We start from the raw sequence: 21,115 nt of genomic DNA, 5'->3' as shown, positions 1-21,115 counted from the left end.
GCTGAAGCTATAAACAGCTCTCTAAATGTCTGTGCACTGCTATAAGCATGCTCATTCATCAACAAGCAAGCCAAACCTCAGTGTGAGGAGACATCATCAGCAAGGATAAAGTCCCTGAGAATCCTGCTGGAGATACTGTTACACGCCTCAAGAAATTAGAAATGTATTCCTTTGAGATTGAAAGCGATACTCATCTGGTCTATTTATAGCATAGGAAGTGTTAACATCCCACCAAACTGGCTCCCTTCAAAATGTGCAGTCTTAACAGGAAATATCACTTTCAGCAGTGAGAGCATTATATGTTTTGCAGCTGTGGAGTTAAGTTTGCTGATGTCTCAGGCTGTGCACTGGTGAAGTCCATTTAATTCACAAAAAAATAATTTCAATGAGAATGAGAAGAGAGTAGTGAATGGGAAGTTTTTCATACAGTGCTTTCTGTAAGTGAATCAAGACAAGTTCTTCTAGAAGGGGAAAGATTTGTGACCTTGAAAGCCAAGTGCAAGATGCAGCCAAGGCAGGGCTGTGGCTGACTCCACATCTGTTTGCTCTGAGAACAGAACCCAAGCTCCTGCTGCTCATCCTCATTTAACTGCAGGAGCTGGGACTTGGTTAATACCTCTCTGTGGCAAGCACATTTCTCTCCCTCTCAGGATTTTCATAGAGGTGCACAGAGAGAAATGAAAGAGAAAACAATTTCTGTTTCTGCTCCTTGTTTTTCCCATGTGGAATGTGTTTGGAGAATTGTTTACCTGGAGTGAGTGCTTGGTTGGATTCTGGTGAGGATTGTTTGAGCCTGATGGCCAATCCAACCCACCTGGGGCTGGGCTCTCAGAGAGGGTTGTGTTAGAGTCAGAGAAAGTAGTATGTAGTTTTAGTATCTTCTTTTTATATAGTATATTAATGTATTTTAGCATAGTTATAATACAGAAATAATTCAGCAGGACTGACTTGGGGTTTGATCATGCTTGGGGCAATGCTTGGATCAGTTTTGGAGGACTTCTGGGAATTGTGAAGGAGAGCAGTAGAAAGGATTGACGTGTGACACAGTCTCCAAAGGCAGAGACAGGATGTCAGCAGAGAACATACGGTATGAACACTGACCATAAGTGATCAACACGGGTCAGAAAAGGAAATCAATCTTTAGATCTGGTAGAATTGATTTTAGGGCAAAGAAAGAGCAGGAAAAAAATACTATATATACACAACACATCTCATAGATAATCATGACAGGGAGGAGAGAAAGGGATGGTATTAAAGGCCATCATAGCCCCTACAGGAATGAGAACAACAGGAAGAAAAAACAAATTGCTTCAGTGCTGTCTCCAGTGGTTGAAGGTGCCCTATGCCTGATCAATAATGCTACTTTAAGCCTTAGTCGTTTTCCACACCCTTTCTACAGAGAACTGCTGCTTTTTAATTTATCTTTCAACCCAGTTTGCTATTGCATGCAGGCTGGCTGGATAAAATTGTAAACCAATATGTGGCTGCATGGACATGTGCCCTTCCTGCATAAACTCATAGAAACTCTGAAGAAATTAAAGTAAATCGGATGAAATAGAGAAAACTTCTCAAAAACCCAGCTAAAAACTGGACAAAACCCTCCCAAATAAGTAAGAACCCTATCATTTTATCAGCTCACTATGAAATAAATTGTATGGCTAGGTGATTTGGGCTCACTCACTAATGTTCCAAATCTCCCTACCCTCCAAAATAACACCAAAAAAACCCAAGACCCCCCAACAAACAAAAAATCCCCCTCCAAAACCCAAGGTATTTGTTAGTTTCAGACAGAAATTGTAAATAAGCCTACAAGATAAATGAAAGAAAAAAACCCAACACGTTGAATGATTCACTTCTGATACTTTCCATGATCTAGTCTGAAGTATTCCAGGAACTTCCTCAGTCCAACTCACCTATAAATAATCATGTTTTAAGGTAGCAACCACTCATAACCCACACTGAACATTCAGTCAGTCCCTGTTAGCATGGAATCCACGAGTCTCACAAGTCTCACAGGTTTCTGAGAAATGTAACTGCATATAACGACCAGAAAACCCCACTGAAATAAAACAGCCTCCTGTGCAAACTGTACATGCTCCTTTTCTGCATTTTCTGCCTACTCTTTCTTGCATTCCTCCATCTCTTTAAGAACAGTTTCATTAAACTTGCCACAATTTTATTCTTTGACACTAAATCCTAGTCAGCTCCATGACAAAAGCGATTAAGAGAAGAAAATAACAGGTATGCCAGCCATATGAAAAGGAGCATAGCAAGATAGAAGAAGGCTGTTCATAATAGTTCTTTCTTCTGTATGAGTGGTAACTAATTTATTATATAACAGTTTGTTTTAATTGATGGCATCTATACAAGAGATCTCAATAGTTTTGTTTCAGATGCCTGTATTAACCTACTGTTAAAAAGAATTTTAAATCAGAGTAAGCGATCCCCCTGCTTCAAGTAAAAAAATCTAAGTAGGTGCATACATTAAGACAACACAACAACTAAGACAACACAATTATTTTGGAATTTCTAAACTCGTTCTCTGACCATTGCAATGTGTTGTCCCAGTGAACAGATGGAGGAATAAAAGAAAGCCCATGACTCTAGAGCACGGCTCCTTCATGAGTGTAAATGAGGAAACAATCATCCAAACCACAAGAAGAAACCATTCAGTTTAGAAAATTCAAATTCTTTTGGTCTTCAATATCTAGATATCAGTAAGAGGATTCCCATTAGGGGTATAACTCGTTCTGATATTTCTCTCATGAATGCTTTAAAAGAAAGCTTGTTCATTCAGATTTTTCTCCTTGAATCTTTGTAATCCTCTTCGTGGTCATTGGTGTTTTCCTTATAGGATATCCTTATGTGGATATATCCAGAAGATGCAAATATTCCTCTAAACATTTAATCTTGTGCATTGTGTCTGAAGGAGGTAGATCATTTTATGGACATGGTAGCTCATCCTTTTAAAATACTTGCTTACATCTTGCTGAACTGGAATCTGACCAATAAATATTTAAGACACTATGCTGTAAGACATAAATTTGTCACATTCTTCAGGATAAAATCCAGCAGCGGGAATTTTGCATCCAGAAAAGGAAGGACTGAGGAGAGAGGTGCCCAGTCTATTAAACTTTGATTGCTGAGGGCTCACCAGGCAGCTGCTCTTTCCTTGCCTCTATTCTTGCAAGTCTTTGCAGCACAAATTCAGCAGAGGCTGAGCTTCAACTGTTTTGGCATGTCTGGGATATTCTGTTAATGACTGAAAAAATATTTCCACAAAAGCATGTGGACAAAATTAAACGTATTCCAGAAAAGATGAGTTATCCCCTGCCAGCTGCTCCTGATTTCTGCTCTTGAAGAGGGACAGGAAACCCAGGCTGATAAAGGAGTTCCAGAGTACATATTTCTCCATGACATAAGGCAAAGGTCCTCTAGAAGAAAATAAGTAATCTCCCTCTCTTTTTTTAAAGTCTCAACTTTTGCATAAATACTTGTTTTGAAATGGTCTCCCAAAACTCCCATTTATCTGTGATTACCTCCCACAGCACATCTCTTAAATTCACTCCAAATTTTCAGTTATTCTTGCTTATTCATGCTCACTGATCTATTTTTTCTTTCTCTGGCTATGCTGTTGCTTTCAGCCTCCTGCTTTACTTGGAGACACGGGGTGTGGGGAATCATTAACCATCCTTCTCCACATATGCTGGACTGCATGCCTTAAAATGGCACAGATTATTGAGGCACTATGTGAAAACAAAGTACACTGCAGAGCTGGGGTGGGAAAGGGGAGAAAAAGGGGGGGGAAAGGGGGGAAAAAAGGGAAAAAAAGGGAAAAGGAAAAAAAGGGAAAAGGGAAAAAAGGGAAAAGGGAAAAAAAGGGAAAAGGGAAAAAAGGGAAAAGGGAAAAAAAGGGAAAAGGGAAAAAAAGGGAAAAGGGAAAAAAAGGGAAAAGGGAAAAAAAAGGGAAAAGGAAAAAAAAGGGAAAAGGGGAAAAAAGGGAAAAGGGGAAAAAAGGGAAACGGGAAGAGCTTCACCTGCTTCTCATTTTGGCTACTGCCCAGCTCAGCTCCCTCTAGAGCAGGCTGCACTCAAAGTAATTTTGTCAAGATCCATAACTAAGCTCTTTCCCAGAGAGCTTCAAGCTGTATCTGTCAAATTGTGTTAGCGAGGACTTATCAGGGTTCTCTCTGCATAAATGTAACTTGTGATTAATAGCTTAAATAGCTGGTATTCACATATGTAGGCTGCAATTTTTTTCTGTGGGGAAAGGGGGAAGGGGAAAGGAAGGAAAGGGGAAAGGAAGGAAAGGGGAAAGGAAGGAAAGGGGAAAGGAAGGAAAGGGGAAAGGAAGGAAAGGGGAAAGGAAGGAAAGGGGAAAGGAAGGAAAGGGGAAAGGAAGGAAAGGGGAAAGGAAGGAAAGGGGAAAGGAAGGAAAGGGGAAAGGAAGGAAAGGGGAAAGGAAGGAAAGGGGAAAGGAAGGAAAGGGGAAAGGAAGGAAAGGGGAAAGGAAGGAAAGGGGAAAGGAAGGAAAGGGGAAAGGAAGATGATTATGAGCTGTTTTTAAGAAGGCCAGGCAAGGAGGCAAAATTGTACTTATCTCCATATCCTAGGCATGGTTTCCAGCACAGCTGAAAGCACAGGGCATGTAAAACAGCTCTGGAAGCAGCTACTCCAGCCAGGACAGCTGAGTCCTGACAGCACTTGTCAGTGCCAGACAGGCCAGATACCACATCAGAACGATGCCAAGTCCTGCAGGGGTGCTGAAAGGTTCTGTCATCTTTTTGGAATTGCAATCTCCCATGGCTCTGATTTTCAAAACCCAAGTAAACCAACACAAGTTGTTTCACTCCTTACAATGTGCGTGGTGGCAGAATCACAAAGGCAAGGGAAATGCTTTCAACTCACCCAAAGGTGTGCACTTAGACCATCTTCCCTCCCCACTGGTTCACTTGTCCTCTCCCCCTATCAGTCCCTCCTCATGACCTGAGAGGGTTGAGCACGGCACTCGGATGAGACCAGCATGCAGCTTAACATTTAATATATAAATAATATATATAAAATTTAAAAATCTCACAAAATACATCCCTGGTTTACAAACAGGGGGCTGGGACACAGAGATATTGCACCACAGCAAAGAGCACACTGACAGCCCAAACCTGAACTCACTCCTTCCTTTGACTGGTATGTTTACCAGTCAACTCTTTTGCCTTGCAAAGACTAAAAATTGTGGCTTTAATACTCCGAAAAAGTTGGCAAAACTTTGTGTCATCACCTAAATGAAATGTGCACAGGGCATTTAAAAAAATAATAATTAAAAAAAAACCCAAATAGTTAGGTAGAAGGTAGTACAAGAGCTTCTATAAACAGTTCATTTCAAGTACATAACATGGCCTAAAAATTAGATTTTAGTTTGTTATCTCTCTTTTTAAGAATCTCACAGGTTTTTCAAACAGGTGCATGGGTAAGGATGAGACTCAAGCAGGCAGGAGTTTCCTGTCAAACAGGTGCCAAGATCAGTGGCAAATTCCATCAGATGCTCAAGTTGCTCCAGAGACAAGTGCCATCATATGCAGCACTAATGCCCCCACCACCATTTCACAAGTGAAATGAACTCTCCCTCTCACCTCCAGACAACCAACACCCCATGGTGTATTCAGATATCACCCCCTTACCCTGGCAGAAATGTGACCAAGATATGGGACCCCAACAGCTTCTTGCCTTGAAGCCCCACCAAAACCAAAACCCCAGGTATCAGCAGGGGTGAAATATTCAGGCAACTGTGACCAACCTGTGGACACTGGGACACTTGTTTTAGCAAGACATAACACAAAAAGTACCATCAGCAGAGTGGAAACTCCTGGTCAAAACTCAAGCCTCAATTCTGTCCGAAATTTCAGATTATTTCAGCAAAAGGGGCCACACCTATCAGGCTCCATCTGAGCCCCCTTTTTGTGGGTGGAGGTTCCTGTGTAACTACAGAGCCGAGATGTTCACTATCTTGCAGCAAATCTGCATGGCTGAATTTCAACATAGATAAAATAATGAAGCTTTTAAAAATGCTACCATTTCAAGCCAGCCAGAACTTTTATTTGTTGACAGGATTAGTGCCATCTGTTTTGATGGCTGACACTACTTTCCCTAGAACACTTCAACCATCACTTTATATTTCCCTCCCTTTGTAGAAGCCCATCTCCCATTTCTATTTTCAACTTTCACTTTTATGCAATGCTCTCAGACATATTCCCAAAAAAAAAAAACAAACAAAAAACCAAACTCTGAGTGTATTCCTGCAAAGATAACTTCAGTTAATTTCAGTATTAACTGAGCCATGGCTTGACATCTAGAGCACACACACACAGCTGGGTTTGGTTTTTTTGTTTAAAACGCAAAAAAGAGGAACACAAAAGAAAATACAACTAAAATTTTGTACCTGATCTGACTAATGCCATGCCTCACACTGAAAAAAATGTTTTGAGTGAACTTGCCTTTTAAATAAAAATGTGCTTTCCGTGTTTCATTTCACCTGAAAATTTAAACTAGACCTGTCATTTGCTACCTACACACTAACAGGCTGCAAGGAAATTTAAATTGCCTCCAGATTTTACAATAACTTCCATTAGTTTAACTGAACTTTCAAGCTATTGGAAAGCCAATACTAAAGACAAAAGATCTCTTGAATTTCTGAACGTGTTATTTATCACCACTTACCAACCAAAACTTCCAGCAGCATCCTTTTAAGGGCATCTGGTAGCACACCCTGTCTGCTGATACCCACTTTAAACTCATCTTTCTGCTAAAAAGCAAGCATGAAACATGCCCCATAGGCAACTTAAAATGTGACCAGAGGCAACACTGAAAGCTGAAGGATCAGTAAGGGGTACACAAGCACAAGGAAAAGTGCAGACAGGGAAATTCAGGCAGGTTCAAACTCAAGATGGATGTGCACTATCTAGACACAGGCTTGATAAGAAGAGCCACAAAACAGCAGCCAGGCTCCTGGCAGGGCAGGAAGGAATCGACAACAGAAAGCTCAGAATAAAACAATGCAAGTTGTAAAATGTGATTTAAAGGGGAACTGTGGAAGTGCTAAAAACATGCAGCTTTTCTAAGCAAAAAATGCAGCAGATATTTCAGACTTCCAGATATTTCTGGAAAGCTTAAGAAAAAAAGAGAGACTAGCTAGAGTAATTGCACAAGTGACAGGTCTAAATTATGAGGTAGAGGATGAAATTTTAAAAGGAAACAAGACTGGCTGAAATCCCTGGAAAAACTTCCTGACCTTGAGGTATTATTTGCCATGGCACATCCCCTGTGGAGAAGGGAACTGCATGCCTGAAGAGGCCAGCAAAAAGCCCTCTGGAGGGAACCAGCACTCCCTGACTTGAGTGATGCAGCTTCATTTCCAGCCCTTTCCATTTCTGCACTTAAAATCTTCCTACACTGCTATCTTATTTTGGAAATATATGCCTGTCTATTTCTTGTGTAGTTGAGAGCAATTAAGTATGTGACTGTATATCAAAACTAATTAATTTCTGAGACTTAATTACAGAGTTCTACAGTACTTAAATTGTCAGTCAGCAAACAAAACAATATAATGACTTTAAAATTACATACTTGATGGATGTCTTATATATTCTATATGGCATTAGAAAAAAAATGCAGCCTTTTTAATTTTGATCCTTTGCTGAGAAAATACTTTTTTTCCCCCCAAAATTATATAAAGGAGAGTACTGAAACAGTTAAATTAATACTGTTCTTTTAAACAACAGATAACCCAAGTACAAGCCCTATATGGGGTGTTTTTATTAGTAAAAGTATCTTCACAGTAGGTCAAGTCATCTATTTTAGCTTACTGTAGTTTGCTTGTCAATCATACTTTGGAAAACAATACTGTGAAAGGGAAATGATGGTGAAACAATTATTTTTTCTTCCATATTTATCAAGCAAATTTACTTACAGGCAGTATTTCATCAAATAAGCTCCATTAATATTAACCATATAAATATATTTTGAAAATCAAGGGGAACAGAGCACACAGCAGGCTACAATAACTGAATTACCTTTGTCTTTTCACCAATAACATTTCTCTCCAGTTCAGCTATTTTTCTGTTTAGATGATCCAATATTTCCTTCTCTTTCAGCAGCTCTGTTGTTTCAGATTTCTGTTCCCCATCCAAAAGGGCACATTCCATATCCAACTAGGAACACAAAACATCTTTCAGAAGCAGTCCAGATTCAGAAGAAATCTTGATACACATTATTTTCAGGGGGAAGGGGAATGAGTTGGTTCACAAGAGAGAAATATTTTTTTAAAAGGGGAGGGGAAAAAAACAACCCCGTAAGTTTTTCTGCCACAAAAGTTAAAAAGAGGTCACAGATTTGAGAAAAAGTAAAATTGCAACATAAAGTACTGCAAAATAAAGTCCAAACCAACTTTAGCTTGAAGATTCTTTTTTCCAAAACTTTTTGTTTTCTAACTCTTCTCTGTGCTTCCTCCTGTTATGATCCTGTCTCTGTGCCCAGGCTCTGTAGGAAACCCTTCTGGAACAGCTGTTTCTTTCCTGTTGCTGATAATTGGAGCAGGCACAACCCAAATGCCTGGCCAGCTTAGTTTGCAACTGTGAGATTCCAGAAGCCAACAGGGTGCCAACCTACCCTTTCCACTGTAAAGCCAAGGAGGATTGAAAGGAAGTTGTCTCACTTCCTTTCTCTTTAAACAGTCACAGGAGATACCACCATAAAACTCCCAAGTGACACAAGGTATTTGGATTAACTGCGTGACCATTATAACAGGCAAGATTGTTCCAATTCCACTTCAGAGTGTAATGGTTACAGCTGGGAAAGGCTAATCCAAGCATCATAAGCATCCCCTAGCTGGAGAAAAATACCCTTCATAGCAGGAGACTGCCAGGTTTGTGATTCTGGTGAAAAAGCATATGAAGGCTACACACATCCACAAACTCCCTCATGTTGTACTTGCTGAACCCATCAGACTTCTGCTACGTAGGCACAGGTAGCAGGCAAGGCATTGAAAACCAGAAACATGTTTTCATACCTCTCTTGAGGATTCATCCATCTGGTCATTTAAATCTTTGATCTTCTGCTCAAGTTCTTCCAAGTTATTCAGGATTACAATGCGTTCCTCCTCCAGTCGACCAAGCTCCTGCCTTCTCTGCTCTTCACTAGTGCATTCTGGTATCTGCAGCTGTACATCACAAGAGGTTCATTACAAAAAGAAGCAAACCGTCTTTTTTGCCCCCTTTCATATGGTTTTTATTTTAGACAAGTATGTTGGTTTTGAACCCATTACATATTTCCCATCTACTATATTGCTATTTCTATATTTAGGAGGTGTACAAGAGAAACAAACATGATACTTTACTTCCAGGCATTGGAAATAAATACTATACTGAACAGTAAATACTATTCATTCTAAAGGAACTACTAAAACTTAACCTTTGAGAATACTTTATATTCTGTGATGTTGAGTTGTGAAAATCCAAATTTTCACTTATAAGAATAACACAGACAGATGAAGATGCTTTTTATGTAGATTTCAGCTGTTCATTTAATACAGGCCAGGAGGTAGGATAGGACATTTTTGTAAGCAGCCATTAAGCTGGGTGGCTTCTGTAAAATAAGGACAAAAGTTGGTTCCATCTCCCCAGGTAGCACTGAGGAAGTGGCACCTTAATGCTCCTCTTTTTGTTGCCATTTCCTTACTAGATAACCTATGTCAAGAATTAAACAAGATTATGAAGAAAATACCTGTGATCTTACACCATCCAACACTACATCAAGCAGTACTGAGTTTGAAAAGCATTCTTCACGTATGACCCCAGGGGTTTGCAATCCACTTGCTCTGAGAAGGCTGCTGGGTCATTACCCCAACCAGGATTAGAGGTGGGCTGCTTGCAGGGCTTCACAGCCTCGCTCAAGAGAGACTCAGTTCAGCTACTGAATGGCTACTCTGAGAGCAGGACTTTTATCCTGAACAAATCTGAGCTCAGTATTTAAAAACGAGCTGCACTTCATTAACGCAGTGGATTGCTGGTGCTTTTCTCAGGGCTTAACAGAACCCCCTTTAAAATGAATGAATGAATGAATGAATGAATGGTATTCCTTGATTTAGCAATAGTAGTCCTAGCAGCAGAGCCTCTTTTTGTCCTGTCTCCTGTTTGGATAATGCTGACATAACATCTTTGATTTCAACTTCCTAATGAGGATTTTAAATAGGATCTCTGACTTGCATGAAGAAAGCAACAAACGGGAAAGAAATGCCAGACCACAACAATTGCAAGTGAAATGTGTTACCATCTTTTCAATGTGGAAAGACCAAGTCAAGCCATAATGGCATGTTTCTGTTCAACACAATTTCACACCAGAAGACTCAGAAGACAGATCTCCAGAGAGATCACCCTTTGAAAATGAAAATGTGTTACTATCACACCTCTCTCAACTTCTACACACACACTACTGACTCTCAAGTTGTGAGTGTAGCAGAGGTTAAATACAATTCACCTGAGGCATATCACCACGCTGAAGATCATGCAGTGTGTAGATAACAGCAAATAGAAGAGACAAAGTATTTTGAAGGTATGAACTTGTTAAACAGAAACTTGCTTTTATGGCTTTGCTTGGTCTCATTTCACTCCTGACTCCAGCTCTTCAGTCCAGTTATTTAACACACTGCCTACCACTGGGATTTGCTACACCGGGAGGAGGCTGCTACTGCACTGGCACAGAAATGGTTAGGAATGATGGTAGCTCCTTTATTAAAGGACAACTTTCTTTTGGCAATGAAACAGCAGTGAGAAGCACACAAGAAAGGAGGTGCAGCTTATTAAAAGCAGCAGTTGGGTTGGAGGGGCAGAAGGCTCGCTGCCACTGCCTCATCCCCAAGAGACAACATCTGATCTGGCAAGTGGCTCAGGTCCAATCCCAGGAAAGACACAGGACAGTAAATTTGGCTCAGGCAACTCCTCCTCACCTTCCATGTGAGTGTGAGAAAACATACTCCTCTTACAAGAGCCTCAGACTGGGAGAAAACAGCAAAGCATCTCTTCTACATCTCAGCAGGATGATAAGCAGAGTTCTGTAAACCTTACTTAAGTAGTTATAATTGCTCAAGCAAATCTTTCTCCCTTGGAAGACCTTAAAACTCTTCCTGAACAGTACATCTCACTGAAAAACCAAACCAACTTCCAGTACCAATGAGCTTCCACAAGATATGGAATAATCCTTTGCTGGCTGCCACATTTTGCTGGCTGTATTTTCTACATTTGATGGCTTATAAAGGGTTATGAGTTCTGAGATTAATTCTAAGCCAGCCTAACTGTGGCCCTTGCCAACTCCTAGAGGAGGATTTCAAACCTGGATTCCACTACGGAGCATTACCTTTGGTGTGATGCTCAGGTAGGATGACTCGGGGGCGTCCTTCAGGAAGGTGGGAGCAGCAAAAGGAGGAGGTTTGGTGCCCTCCCCGAAGTGCTCCTCAGCCCTCAGCCCCCGCGGGGGCAGGTAAGCAGCAGTGCCACGGCTGTGGCCGCTCAGCTCCGAGAAATCCGAATCGCTGGCGGAGGATTTCAAGTGGCTCCTGAACCTCGTTTCCAAATTCATCTGGGAGTCTTCGAACACGGAATCCTCATCAGAGAGTTGGAGTTTTTCGAGCTCTTTGTTAATTTTTTGAACATCGGCAACCGTGGTAGCCGCAGCGGGGTCGCTGTCGGATTTGGAGTATTCCGCGCACAGATTGAGGATTGTCTCCAGCCGCTGTCGTTCCTGGTGCAGGAAAAGATCATAGCACTGAGTGTCACATCTGAGCTAAAGTAAAGATGAAGTTACAAAAGTCTGCTGGGCTTTTTTGTTTTATTTAGGTTAGGGTTTTGTTTGGCTGTTGCTTTGGGTTTGTTTTTTTATTTTAGAGTGAAGGATTAAAGTCCATGTGAAATCCATCTACCACTTAGAGATAATAAACTGCAATAAATAAATTACAGTGCAAGATGAAGAAAAAAAAAATAAAGTGAAAGAAGATTTTACCAATATTAAAAATTTCTACATTGGAAAAATAAATAAGTGTTAGTACATCTTATTTAACTAACTATTAATTTCTGTGAAATGTGCTTTCAAATTTTTATTGGTGTTTCTGTGTCTACACCCCATTTGTATGTACACACATACAGTGATCTCACTACGTAAATCACTAATTATTTCACTTCACACTTACGCTATATTCCTACCAAGCTGCAAAATATTGCACAGATTTTCCATGAACTCACACGTTTTTAGATTTTTCCATTTTGTTAACTGTGATTCCTCCTTTTGAAAGAATTAGTCCACATTTTGAAAAACACAGTTTTAGGAGCATTAGAAGAAAGAAAAAAAGAGGCATCACGTGTAAAATACAACATCTGCCACATGCACAGAAGTGGAGGAAATCTTTATTTCCCAGTTTACTCAAATTCCCTATGGATTCATACCAATAGTTCAAACTTCAGACTCAGAGCAGCTATGCCATTTTGACTTGATATGCCTCAAGTTGTGAAAAACATTTAATTTCTGAAGGATTTCTAGATCTCTACAATACCTTTTATCAACTCTTAGCAAGTTATATTTGTTTTATTTTACTGTACGCATAGCTTGTGGTAACTTCTATTTCGGATGGATTTTTTTATATTTAAGAGGATTCAGATGGATTTTTTTATATTTAAAATGAAAGACCTAATTTTTAAGAGGTACAGCATTTATGTAATTTCATGTTACTTTTGTTAAAGAAAAAAAAAATTGCTTACCATAAATCTATGGAAAAATTTGCCGGAAAAGAGACCACTGTGAGAGTTCCATGCTTGACATTAGTATCAGCACTAATGATCTATTTCTGATTTCTAGGAAATCCTTCTAACAGCAGTATTTAAAAAGAAAGCCAAAAAACCCAACGTGCTCAGCCTCCCTCCCCAGGAACCACCACAGATTTGCTTTCCCAGCTCTCCCTGGCATTACATTTGCAAGGAGGATTTGCACGGCAGCTACCCCAACACTTCCCATGCCCAACAGCAAGGATCAAGCAAAACAGGGCAGGCAATGCACTGCCTGAGCTTTTCCTGCAGTGAGCCACTGCATTGCATGAAAATTCAACCCTGGTTACAGGCACCCAGAGTTTTTTGGGGCTACTGAGAGATTACCTGGCTGTACGCACCACACGTGCACATCACCCGCAATTCAGAGCTCTGAGCTGGAGAACCTGTCTGAACCCAGCCCTTTCCAAGCACAACCCAAACAAGAGAGTGCTTTTGCCTTTGGGTGGCTTGTTCCCAGGTTCCCAGTGCAGCTTTCCTCAGAATCCTCCTCCTGGAACGAGATGAGCCCGGGGCAGCAACTGCAAACTTCTGTTTTCCACGAAATAGCTCCAGCAGATTCTCAGCCATCCTTCAACCCCAAATGGTCGACATAATTACACCTCTCCAAAGCCTTCTTCCCTCCAGGAAACTACTGCCAGACCCTATAAGCCTCTTTCTTCCCTTACTCTTCCAGCACTGCTCTCCTCCCTCTTACTAAGAGTTTTGGCCAGGCAAGCCAATTCCTAAAGCCCAGCGCTTGCTGGCTGGGACAGGCAGTAATTATGCAGCTCTCCCTGTTGTGACAGCATCAGGCCTGACCTAATGGTTATAGATGGGAAACACCAGGACACAGGGAGGTCCCACCCCTCCTGCAACAACAGGCTGTATATCAGGTAACCCCAGCCAAGCTTCCATCCCTTGGGCAAGAATAGGAAACAACAAATTTCAAAGCAGGGCCACTGCTCATTCCAGCCTAAGCGCCCAGGTGAGGGGCTCTGGCAGCAAACCAGCCCTTTGCTGAGCAGTCAGGAAAAATAGGGATTATTTTTTCCCCCCCCTGTCAATTCTCAGTTGCTCAGAAGAAGCTTAAAATCTGCAGGAAAACCAGTCTTCAAAAAATTCCTGATGAGCTTTCAGATACATTACAGAAATACTGATATTTCTCACTTCTATTTTGACATGTGCTGGGAGGCTTATGGACAGGAAGCTCTGTGGTTATTTTATACACTCTATTCTCATCATTTCATCTCAGCCAGCTCATTCCAGCTCCAGCACACCTGCATGTAACTGTTTCCAGAATGATTTTCTCAGTGAAGAAGCAAGCTAGGAAAGCACCCTTGCAATGAAGAACACAGAATGAGCAGCACATGGAAAATCCAGTCAACAATTTTGCAAGAGATACCACACAAGTTATTTGTGGTACTGAACACAGCAGAGGTGGAAAAAAAATAGGTATGTAAAAAGCAGGAAATGGACTTAAAATTGGTTCTGGTTGGAAGGGGGTAGGTGTTTCCCCATAAAATGTCATTTCTAACTAATTTAAACATCTCCATGTATTTTCTGTAATTCTCTTACCCACTACAAAAGGGGTAACAAGTGTTGTGCACTTTCTGCTGGAGCAGCTTCACTACTCCTGGCTTTGAGAAAGCTACATATCACCTATGCTTGGCTGCAAATTTAAATGCTGAAGGACAAGGGTGGGATAAGGAGATAAGAACCCTCTTTTGCTATTGATTAACAATGACATTAATGGATTGATACACTGTAAAAAAAATTCCAAAATATCAGCGATAAATATCCCACACTTTTAACAGCAACCATGTGGTGATCCCTAGATTTGTTAATCTGCTACATATCACATTTATGAATTTTACAAATGTGTAGAAGTGCTGCTATATCTGGATATCATGGCAAGCCTTGGTTAATCAGCTGTGGCAAGCAGGAAGCCACCAGGTGCCACCAGGAACTGGATAACTCAAATTTCATTAAAAATACATATGCAGTCAGAGTATGCTTTGTGACAAAGACTAACGTGAATTATGGCTAGTCCATGCAGACAGGTTTCCTTTGCCTGAAGAAGCTGGTGCACTTTTCAGCTGCCAAAGAACAATATTCCCTACTGTTGCCCAGACAGGCAAACCATCACCTTCTCAGCAAAATCTAGGAACAGTAGCTAGTCAAAAAGTATAGTGGGGAGAGCTGCAAAAGCGCCCCAAACTTGCTTTCTTACATGTACATTCACTGTATTTCTAAGGAGCTTATTTCAATTATAAACTTGAAATGGGATTGAGAACAGTTCCTTCCCTCCAGTTTGCACCAGTTTCTCACTCCAGACTAGTTTGTGTTCTCATTGCCAGTCCCTGTTTTGCTATAGCTAAGTGCTTCAGCCAAAATAGTTTCATTTCATTTTCCCTTTGCATAAGCACATCTTACTAAATTGCAAGGCATCAATGCAAACCAGGCACGGGGATATTCTGTACTATTCCCTACTTCTGAATAAATGAATGAAATTCAGTGTTCTTCTGACTGTGACAAAGTGGACTATGGAACAAGCCCCTTGAATTTTATTACTGCTCATTCAGGCACTGAAAACGTGAAACCTCTCCCAGTACAAATCCTGGGTCTACTAAAACTTCATTAACAATGTTTATGTATGTTCACATATGTCTGTATCCCCACAGACAGCGGGCCAATGGAAGGCATCATGAACCTACTGCACATCTAATTTTTAGGTACCTACCACCATCTAGAGGAAATACATTGTACTGCCTAAAGACTAGCACTGAAAACTTTAGTGCTATTTAAACAAGTAGCTATCAAAGAAAACAGATGGCCCTTAATATCTATTCAACTATGTTGCCTGTGCAGTTCCACTCCCAACCACCCCATCAGCTGAAGAAAAACAGCCCCTTTTAGTTCCAGCAGCTACAATTGGGCTTTCATCTCAGGGAAAAAAAATAGTGAGAATTCCTCTTTAAATAATAATTTAAAAAAAAGAGCACTAACTGAATCACATGGGACATTCTTAGTTCACAGCAGGAGCTTTCTCCCTTGTTTATAAGGCTCCTGGGCTAGTGTCAGCAATAGCTACTGCAGCTTGTGCTTGTGTACAGCTCATATAAACATGCCTGTGCCAGGATGGATGTCCGGTCAGCTGGGCTGGGGAGGAAGCAGCAGCAGTCCTGACCCTGCTGCCTGTGCCAGCAGCAGCCCTGGCTGCCCCCCCTGCTCCATCAGCCCCCAGCACCAGCCCCAGGGGATGGCAGGAGTCAGAGCCAGCTCCCCCTGCTCCACAAGCCACAAAGGAACAGGCTGGCAAAGCAGAAGTGGCACCAGACTTCAGCTAATTTATGTGAACCCAGCCACAGACAGCAGATCTAAAGAAGTAGATAAGGAAAACCACCAAATCCTACACAAGTACTTACGTGTCTTTCGTCTTTGGTGCACAGGAACAAATTAAAACTTGGACTTTTAAATAATTTAAAAAATCAACCTGGATATTTTTACTATTTATACTTTTTTTTTTTTAAATTTGGTTATTTCTTTGGGCAACCACGGCAGATCATTTGGTTTCGCATGCAGGCTGCAGCAGCAGCTCTAAGTGCAAACTTCCAGAGGAACCTCTGACACTTAAAAGCAAACTAAACACATGTAAAACTCATAGAATAACTTATATGTAAAAGAAAAAGTAAACAAGTGAAAATAAACAGAAGAGTTCAAGGGCAGATACTAGGTCAGATTGCAATGAGTGCATGGATTTTACTACAAAAAAACATCAGCTATCAAATAGGACACTTTCAAGCCACTCTGTGCCAGCAGAATAGCTACAGGGGCAGTGCTGGTGCAAAGAAAGACACTCTCCACTTCTTATCTGGGCCACAGAGCAGTCTAGTCCTCTAAAAAAGGGTGTTATTTTTCTGATGGATTTATTTGAGTATTCCTACACTGTTCTCCCTATTGTGCTTCAAAAACCCGGTAGGGAAAATCCTGACACTTGTGCACAGAGAGACTAAATTTCCCCTGCTATTTACCCACCAGCTACTCAGCCTGGGCTTTTACACAGTACTGAAAGCTCAGAGCACAGAGTTTTGATATCCATGAGTGCTTCTTTAGTTGGGGTTTTTTATTCACACCTTCCCCAACCCCATAAAAAAAGAGAGACCTGAGCAGACATGGATCCTTTGCCCATGTCAGTACACAGGGGCAAACAAAATTGTTCTTTGGAAGCACTACCTGGATATATCAAGACTTTGTTTGGACAGATTCTTGACTATCCTTTTGGACAGAAGGACGAAGTAAAATAACACCAGAACAGGACACACCCTTAATATACAAAGAACTGATGTGTGGATTTTTTAATATATATCTTTCTGCTTCTCAGAGCTCTAGAAACCTGCTTATGGCATTTTTCAGACTCTCAAACCTTTGGAAGGAGGTGTTGTCCTGATATTTTGATATTTTGCTCTTCTATCTGATAGCTCTGGCAAATGGAGAATGAAGCAGATATGGAGCAGTATCTGAGTATAAGATTAACTCAAGTAGGAGGAAAATCCTTCATATTCAAATATGCAACACACAAAACATCATCTTGTTTTCAAAAGCTTTGGAAAAACAGTAAGCAAATTCACTTTTTGAAGAATTGGGACTTAAAGGATGTATTGTTGAGCAAGAAGAAATACTGAGGGGTGGGAATGTAGCCATTTCATCCAAATATAAAACCAGAATGATTATCAGCATCACTGAATACTGAAACAATCCATAATCTTTCATCCCTCACTACAAATAATAGTTAAAACAAAACAAAACAAACAAAAAAGGGCTGTTCTCTTTGAAATACAAATACGTTGCTTTTATGACTGATTATCTCAGGTTTTACAGCATGACTGACTGCAAAACCTTCTGATAAGAAGCAAAGAAGCAATCACCATTGCACACACAACACACCAGGACTAGGGAGAAGATTACTGAAACAAGCAGAGGAATGGCAGGACAAAGGCAGTGGGAAGAGGGAGAAACATGTTTCCAAAACCTTTGTCCTAAGCCAGCCAGCCATTTCACTCACAGCTGCTCCTTCTTGCCCTGGAGAACCCAGTCCCTGCTCCTGAGAAGCTGCAGCTTCAAGGGGAGCCACAAGAGGTTTTGGGGAGCAAAGCAGGGCAGGGGTGGACTTGCCCTGACACTCATGGAGTAGGGAGGGGGCTCACACCACAGCCTTTGAGCAGGCAAAGACTTTTTCACATCTTGCAAACAACAGCGTGTATCTTACAAACTATGGTGATCAGTGGAATGGGGGGAAAAGGCAGACTCTGTCTGCGTCACAGCTCCTCACCAGCTTGCATCAAGGACATCAGGATGGGGAAGGGGGAGATATCTCACTGGGTTAGAGTTCTTCAGCCTGAACCTGCTCACTCGTGAGGTTCAAGATGGGAACTGTGGCCCTGCACAGGCACCAGGTCATTGACAGGTATCCCCTTCTCCCACATTCCCACTACCCCTGCATCCATCTTCCCCATGGTTTTTCACCTCCAGCCTGCCCAAAAAGTGAATTTTCCTGCAGGCTTGCTGTCTGCATGCAAACTATACAGGTTCAAGAGTATCCTATTGCCATTTTGCTCCAATTACAGAATCACAGAATAATGAGGTTGGAAGAGACCTCTAAGATCATCAAGTCCAACCTATGCCCTAACACCACAACTAGACTATCGCACCAAGTGCCAAGTCCAGTCTTTTTTTAAACATATCCAGAGATGGTGATTCCACCACCTCCCTAGGAAGACAATTCCAGTATTTTATTATTCTTTCAGTGAAAATTTTTTTCCTAATACCCAACCTAAACCTTCCCTGACGTAGCTTGAGATTGATTCATAAGATGTGAATTAAAGCACACAAATGTAAAATTAAGTGTCTCAAATTTAAGACTCAGGAGTACCAACTGGCCCATCTAATGACCTCTGTTTCTATGTGAATGATAAAATAATAGGATCAGAGAGTCCCAAAGCCACTTTGAAAAACCTTTGGAAGAGCTGTTAAGTGTTCTTCCAGAGACAGTTTCAATACAAAACTGTTTCAAACACCTCTGTGGGTTCTGAAGACCTTTTTTCTTTTCCTACCCACAAGTTGTTTCAGTATAAATAGATTATATTTTACTACCTAGATAATCCCAAGCTGAGGCAGTATGCACCGCTTTACACTGATTGAGACAAAGAGAGAAACTGCCCCCCTCTGCTACTCCCCATCTTGGGAGGGGGAGAAGCAAGGAGGAGTTCATTCTGTTTTAATGAACATTCTCAGAAGGAAAAAATGAAAATTAAGCAGAAAAAACTCTGCTGATGGCTGTTTAGCCCACACCAATATATACCCGACTCTGCAGCACACAAAGCTGAGCAGAATCTCTTTTTCTTTGCCCACTTACCACAAAACAGTGCCATCATCTAGAACAAAAAGTCCTGCAGGATCCCTGCAGTGTAATTCGTGGGTTTTATGCATGCAGACATTTTAACACAACCTGCAGGATAACTGAACACAATTTACATGGGTTCCAACATTTTTCCAGGGTGGCTGAATGGTACTGTCTATGCAAGCAGGACGCTTTGCAAGTGTCAGCTTCATGGACTGTGATAACAAACAAGGTATCTGGAGCAGGCCACATTTGAATTTCAAAACAGAGCAGCTTATTTTTTGCTGTACCTTTCTGATGGCTAGACCTGGGATGGGTGTTTTGCAAATGCTAAATATCAGAGATAATTAAGAGGAAGAGGAAAAAAAAATTACCAGTCGTTCCATCTCCTGCTCCCGAAGTCGCTCTTCCCTCTGCCTCCTGTGATAGTCCATGAGGTCTTCCCTCCCTGAAATGGAGCTAATGCTGCTCTTCCGCTCTCGCATGGGAGTCTGCAGAGAATTTGGTGTCTGTCTGTAACTTTCCAGATCTGGGTCATCAAGTTCCATGGAACTGGTGGAAAGGTTTCTTCGGGCAGAGAACGACCTGTCAAAATCCACCGGGGAGAAAGAACTACTGGGACTTGTTCCCGAGAGTCCAAGTCTATCAAAATCATCAGGGAGATATGGGGAAGAAGGTGCTAAAAGCATTTTTTTAGCAATACGAGGGCTTGGAGGAACACTAAGAGTTGAATTGACATAGGGATTACTCCTGGAGACAGAGTTTCCATGTGGTGAAACCCCTGAGCTGCAAGAAGAAAAATTCAGGTAATTATCAGCATCGAAGGCATTCTGAGGTAGATCTTTTTCTCCAAGTTTTTTCCTTTTACTATTACCCAGAGAGCTTCTGGGGGGCAAACTTAATGGCACCAGCTGGTTTTCTGTTGATTTATAAAGTCTGGGTAGGGAACGACTGTACATTCCCATATGACTTAGAGATCCACCAGAGTATTTCCTAGGCCGTGAGCCCAGAGTTTCCATCATCCCATCCTTGTACTTCACTGGCTTTATGTGAAGGGCCAGACTGTTTTCAGCATTCATTCTCCTGCCTTGCTTTGGGCTGGAAGGCATGCTGGCTGCCCCAGAATTGCTACCAGGTGAAAGCACCAGCTCATTCCCCGAGCTTCCATTCCACATAGTCAGAAGAGAGCCTGAGATCTTCTTGGACTCCAGCATTCCTGGGAAGTAGATGTTGTCATAAGATTTATTTCTCTGACTGTACTTTGAGTAGTGAAACTTATCCATGTGTCCAAGGGATTTTTCATTTTCTCTGCTGGCATGGATATCAAAATCTGTCCTTCCTGAACTATACCCGCTGAGGGATGGAGACATGCCTGATATGGAACCCAAATGCTTTACAGAGATGCTTTTCTCTGGAAGATATGGGCTTTCACAGGGGAACTGCTTTCCTCCTTGAATTTTGTTAATAGCGTGTGTATTTTTAACACTGGTTGAAGGATTAGGTTTAATTGGCATAGGTTGTGAAAGGGTTAAATAAGAGCCAGCATAGTCCCCATTTGTTTTAAATTTAAGAGTTGATGAATATTTCTTCGTGTTGAGGTTTTCCATAATATCCTGGAGACCATTTTCAAGGGAATTCACCACAGAACCCTTTCCCAAACTAGCATTTTGTAATTCCATCTGGTTTTGTGAGTGGCTATAGTCTGCCATAATCTTATTGGAATCTGTAAAGAAGACCAAACAAGAAAAAAAATTTAGCAAGCAAATAGCCTCTTGCATGTGCATGCCTGCAAAATAACGTGAACACTTTTTGCAATAATTACTGTGCTTGTAGTAAATGCGTCTCAGATCACTAAGCAGAGGAGATGAACAATTTTCCC

At 41.3% G+C, this 21,115-nt stretch overlaps 1 protein-coding gene across 11 annotated transcripts in view; it reads right to left on the bottom strand.

Moving 5' to 3' along the window:
- PHLDB2 (pleckstrin homology like domain family B member 2) overlaps positions 1–21,115 on the bottom strand; it is a 79,380-nt gene that overhangs the window by 29,978 nt on the left and 28,287 nt on the right. For all 11 annotated transcript variants that reach the window (XM_072916883.1, XM_072916846.1, XM_072916874.1 and 8 more), the window contains 4 exons: positions 19,611–20,959; positions 11,401–11,784; positions 9,059–9,208; positions 8,064–8,201 (listed from right to left, as the gene is read on the bottom strand). In XM_072916883.1, coding sequence (XP_072772984.1) covers positions 8,064–8,201; positions 9,059–9,208; positions 11,401–11,784; positions 19,611–20,959 — 2,021 coding nt within the window. The remainder of the gene's footprint in view (positions 1–8,063; positions 8,202–9,058; positions 9,209–11,400; positions 11,785–19,610; positions 20,960–21,115) is intronic.

The sequence above is a fragment of the Taeniopygia guttata genome, chromosome 1 (genome assembly GCF_048771995.1).
Source record: "Taeniopygia guttata chromosome 1, bTaeGut7.mat, whole genome shotgun sequence".
NCBI classification, from domain to species: domain Eukaryota; kingdom Metazoa; phylum Chordata; class Aves; order Passeriformes; family Estrildidae; genus Taeniopygia; species Taeniopygia guttata.
The sequence above is the reverse complement of the archived record's forward strand: the minus strand, read 5'-3'. Positions and strand labels throughout refer to the sequence as shown.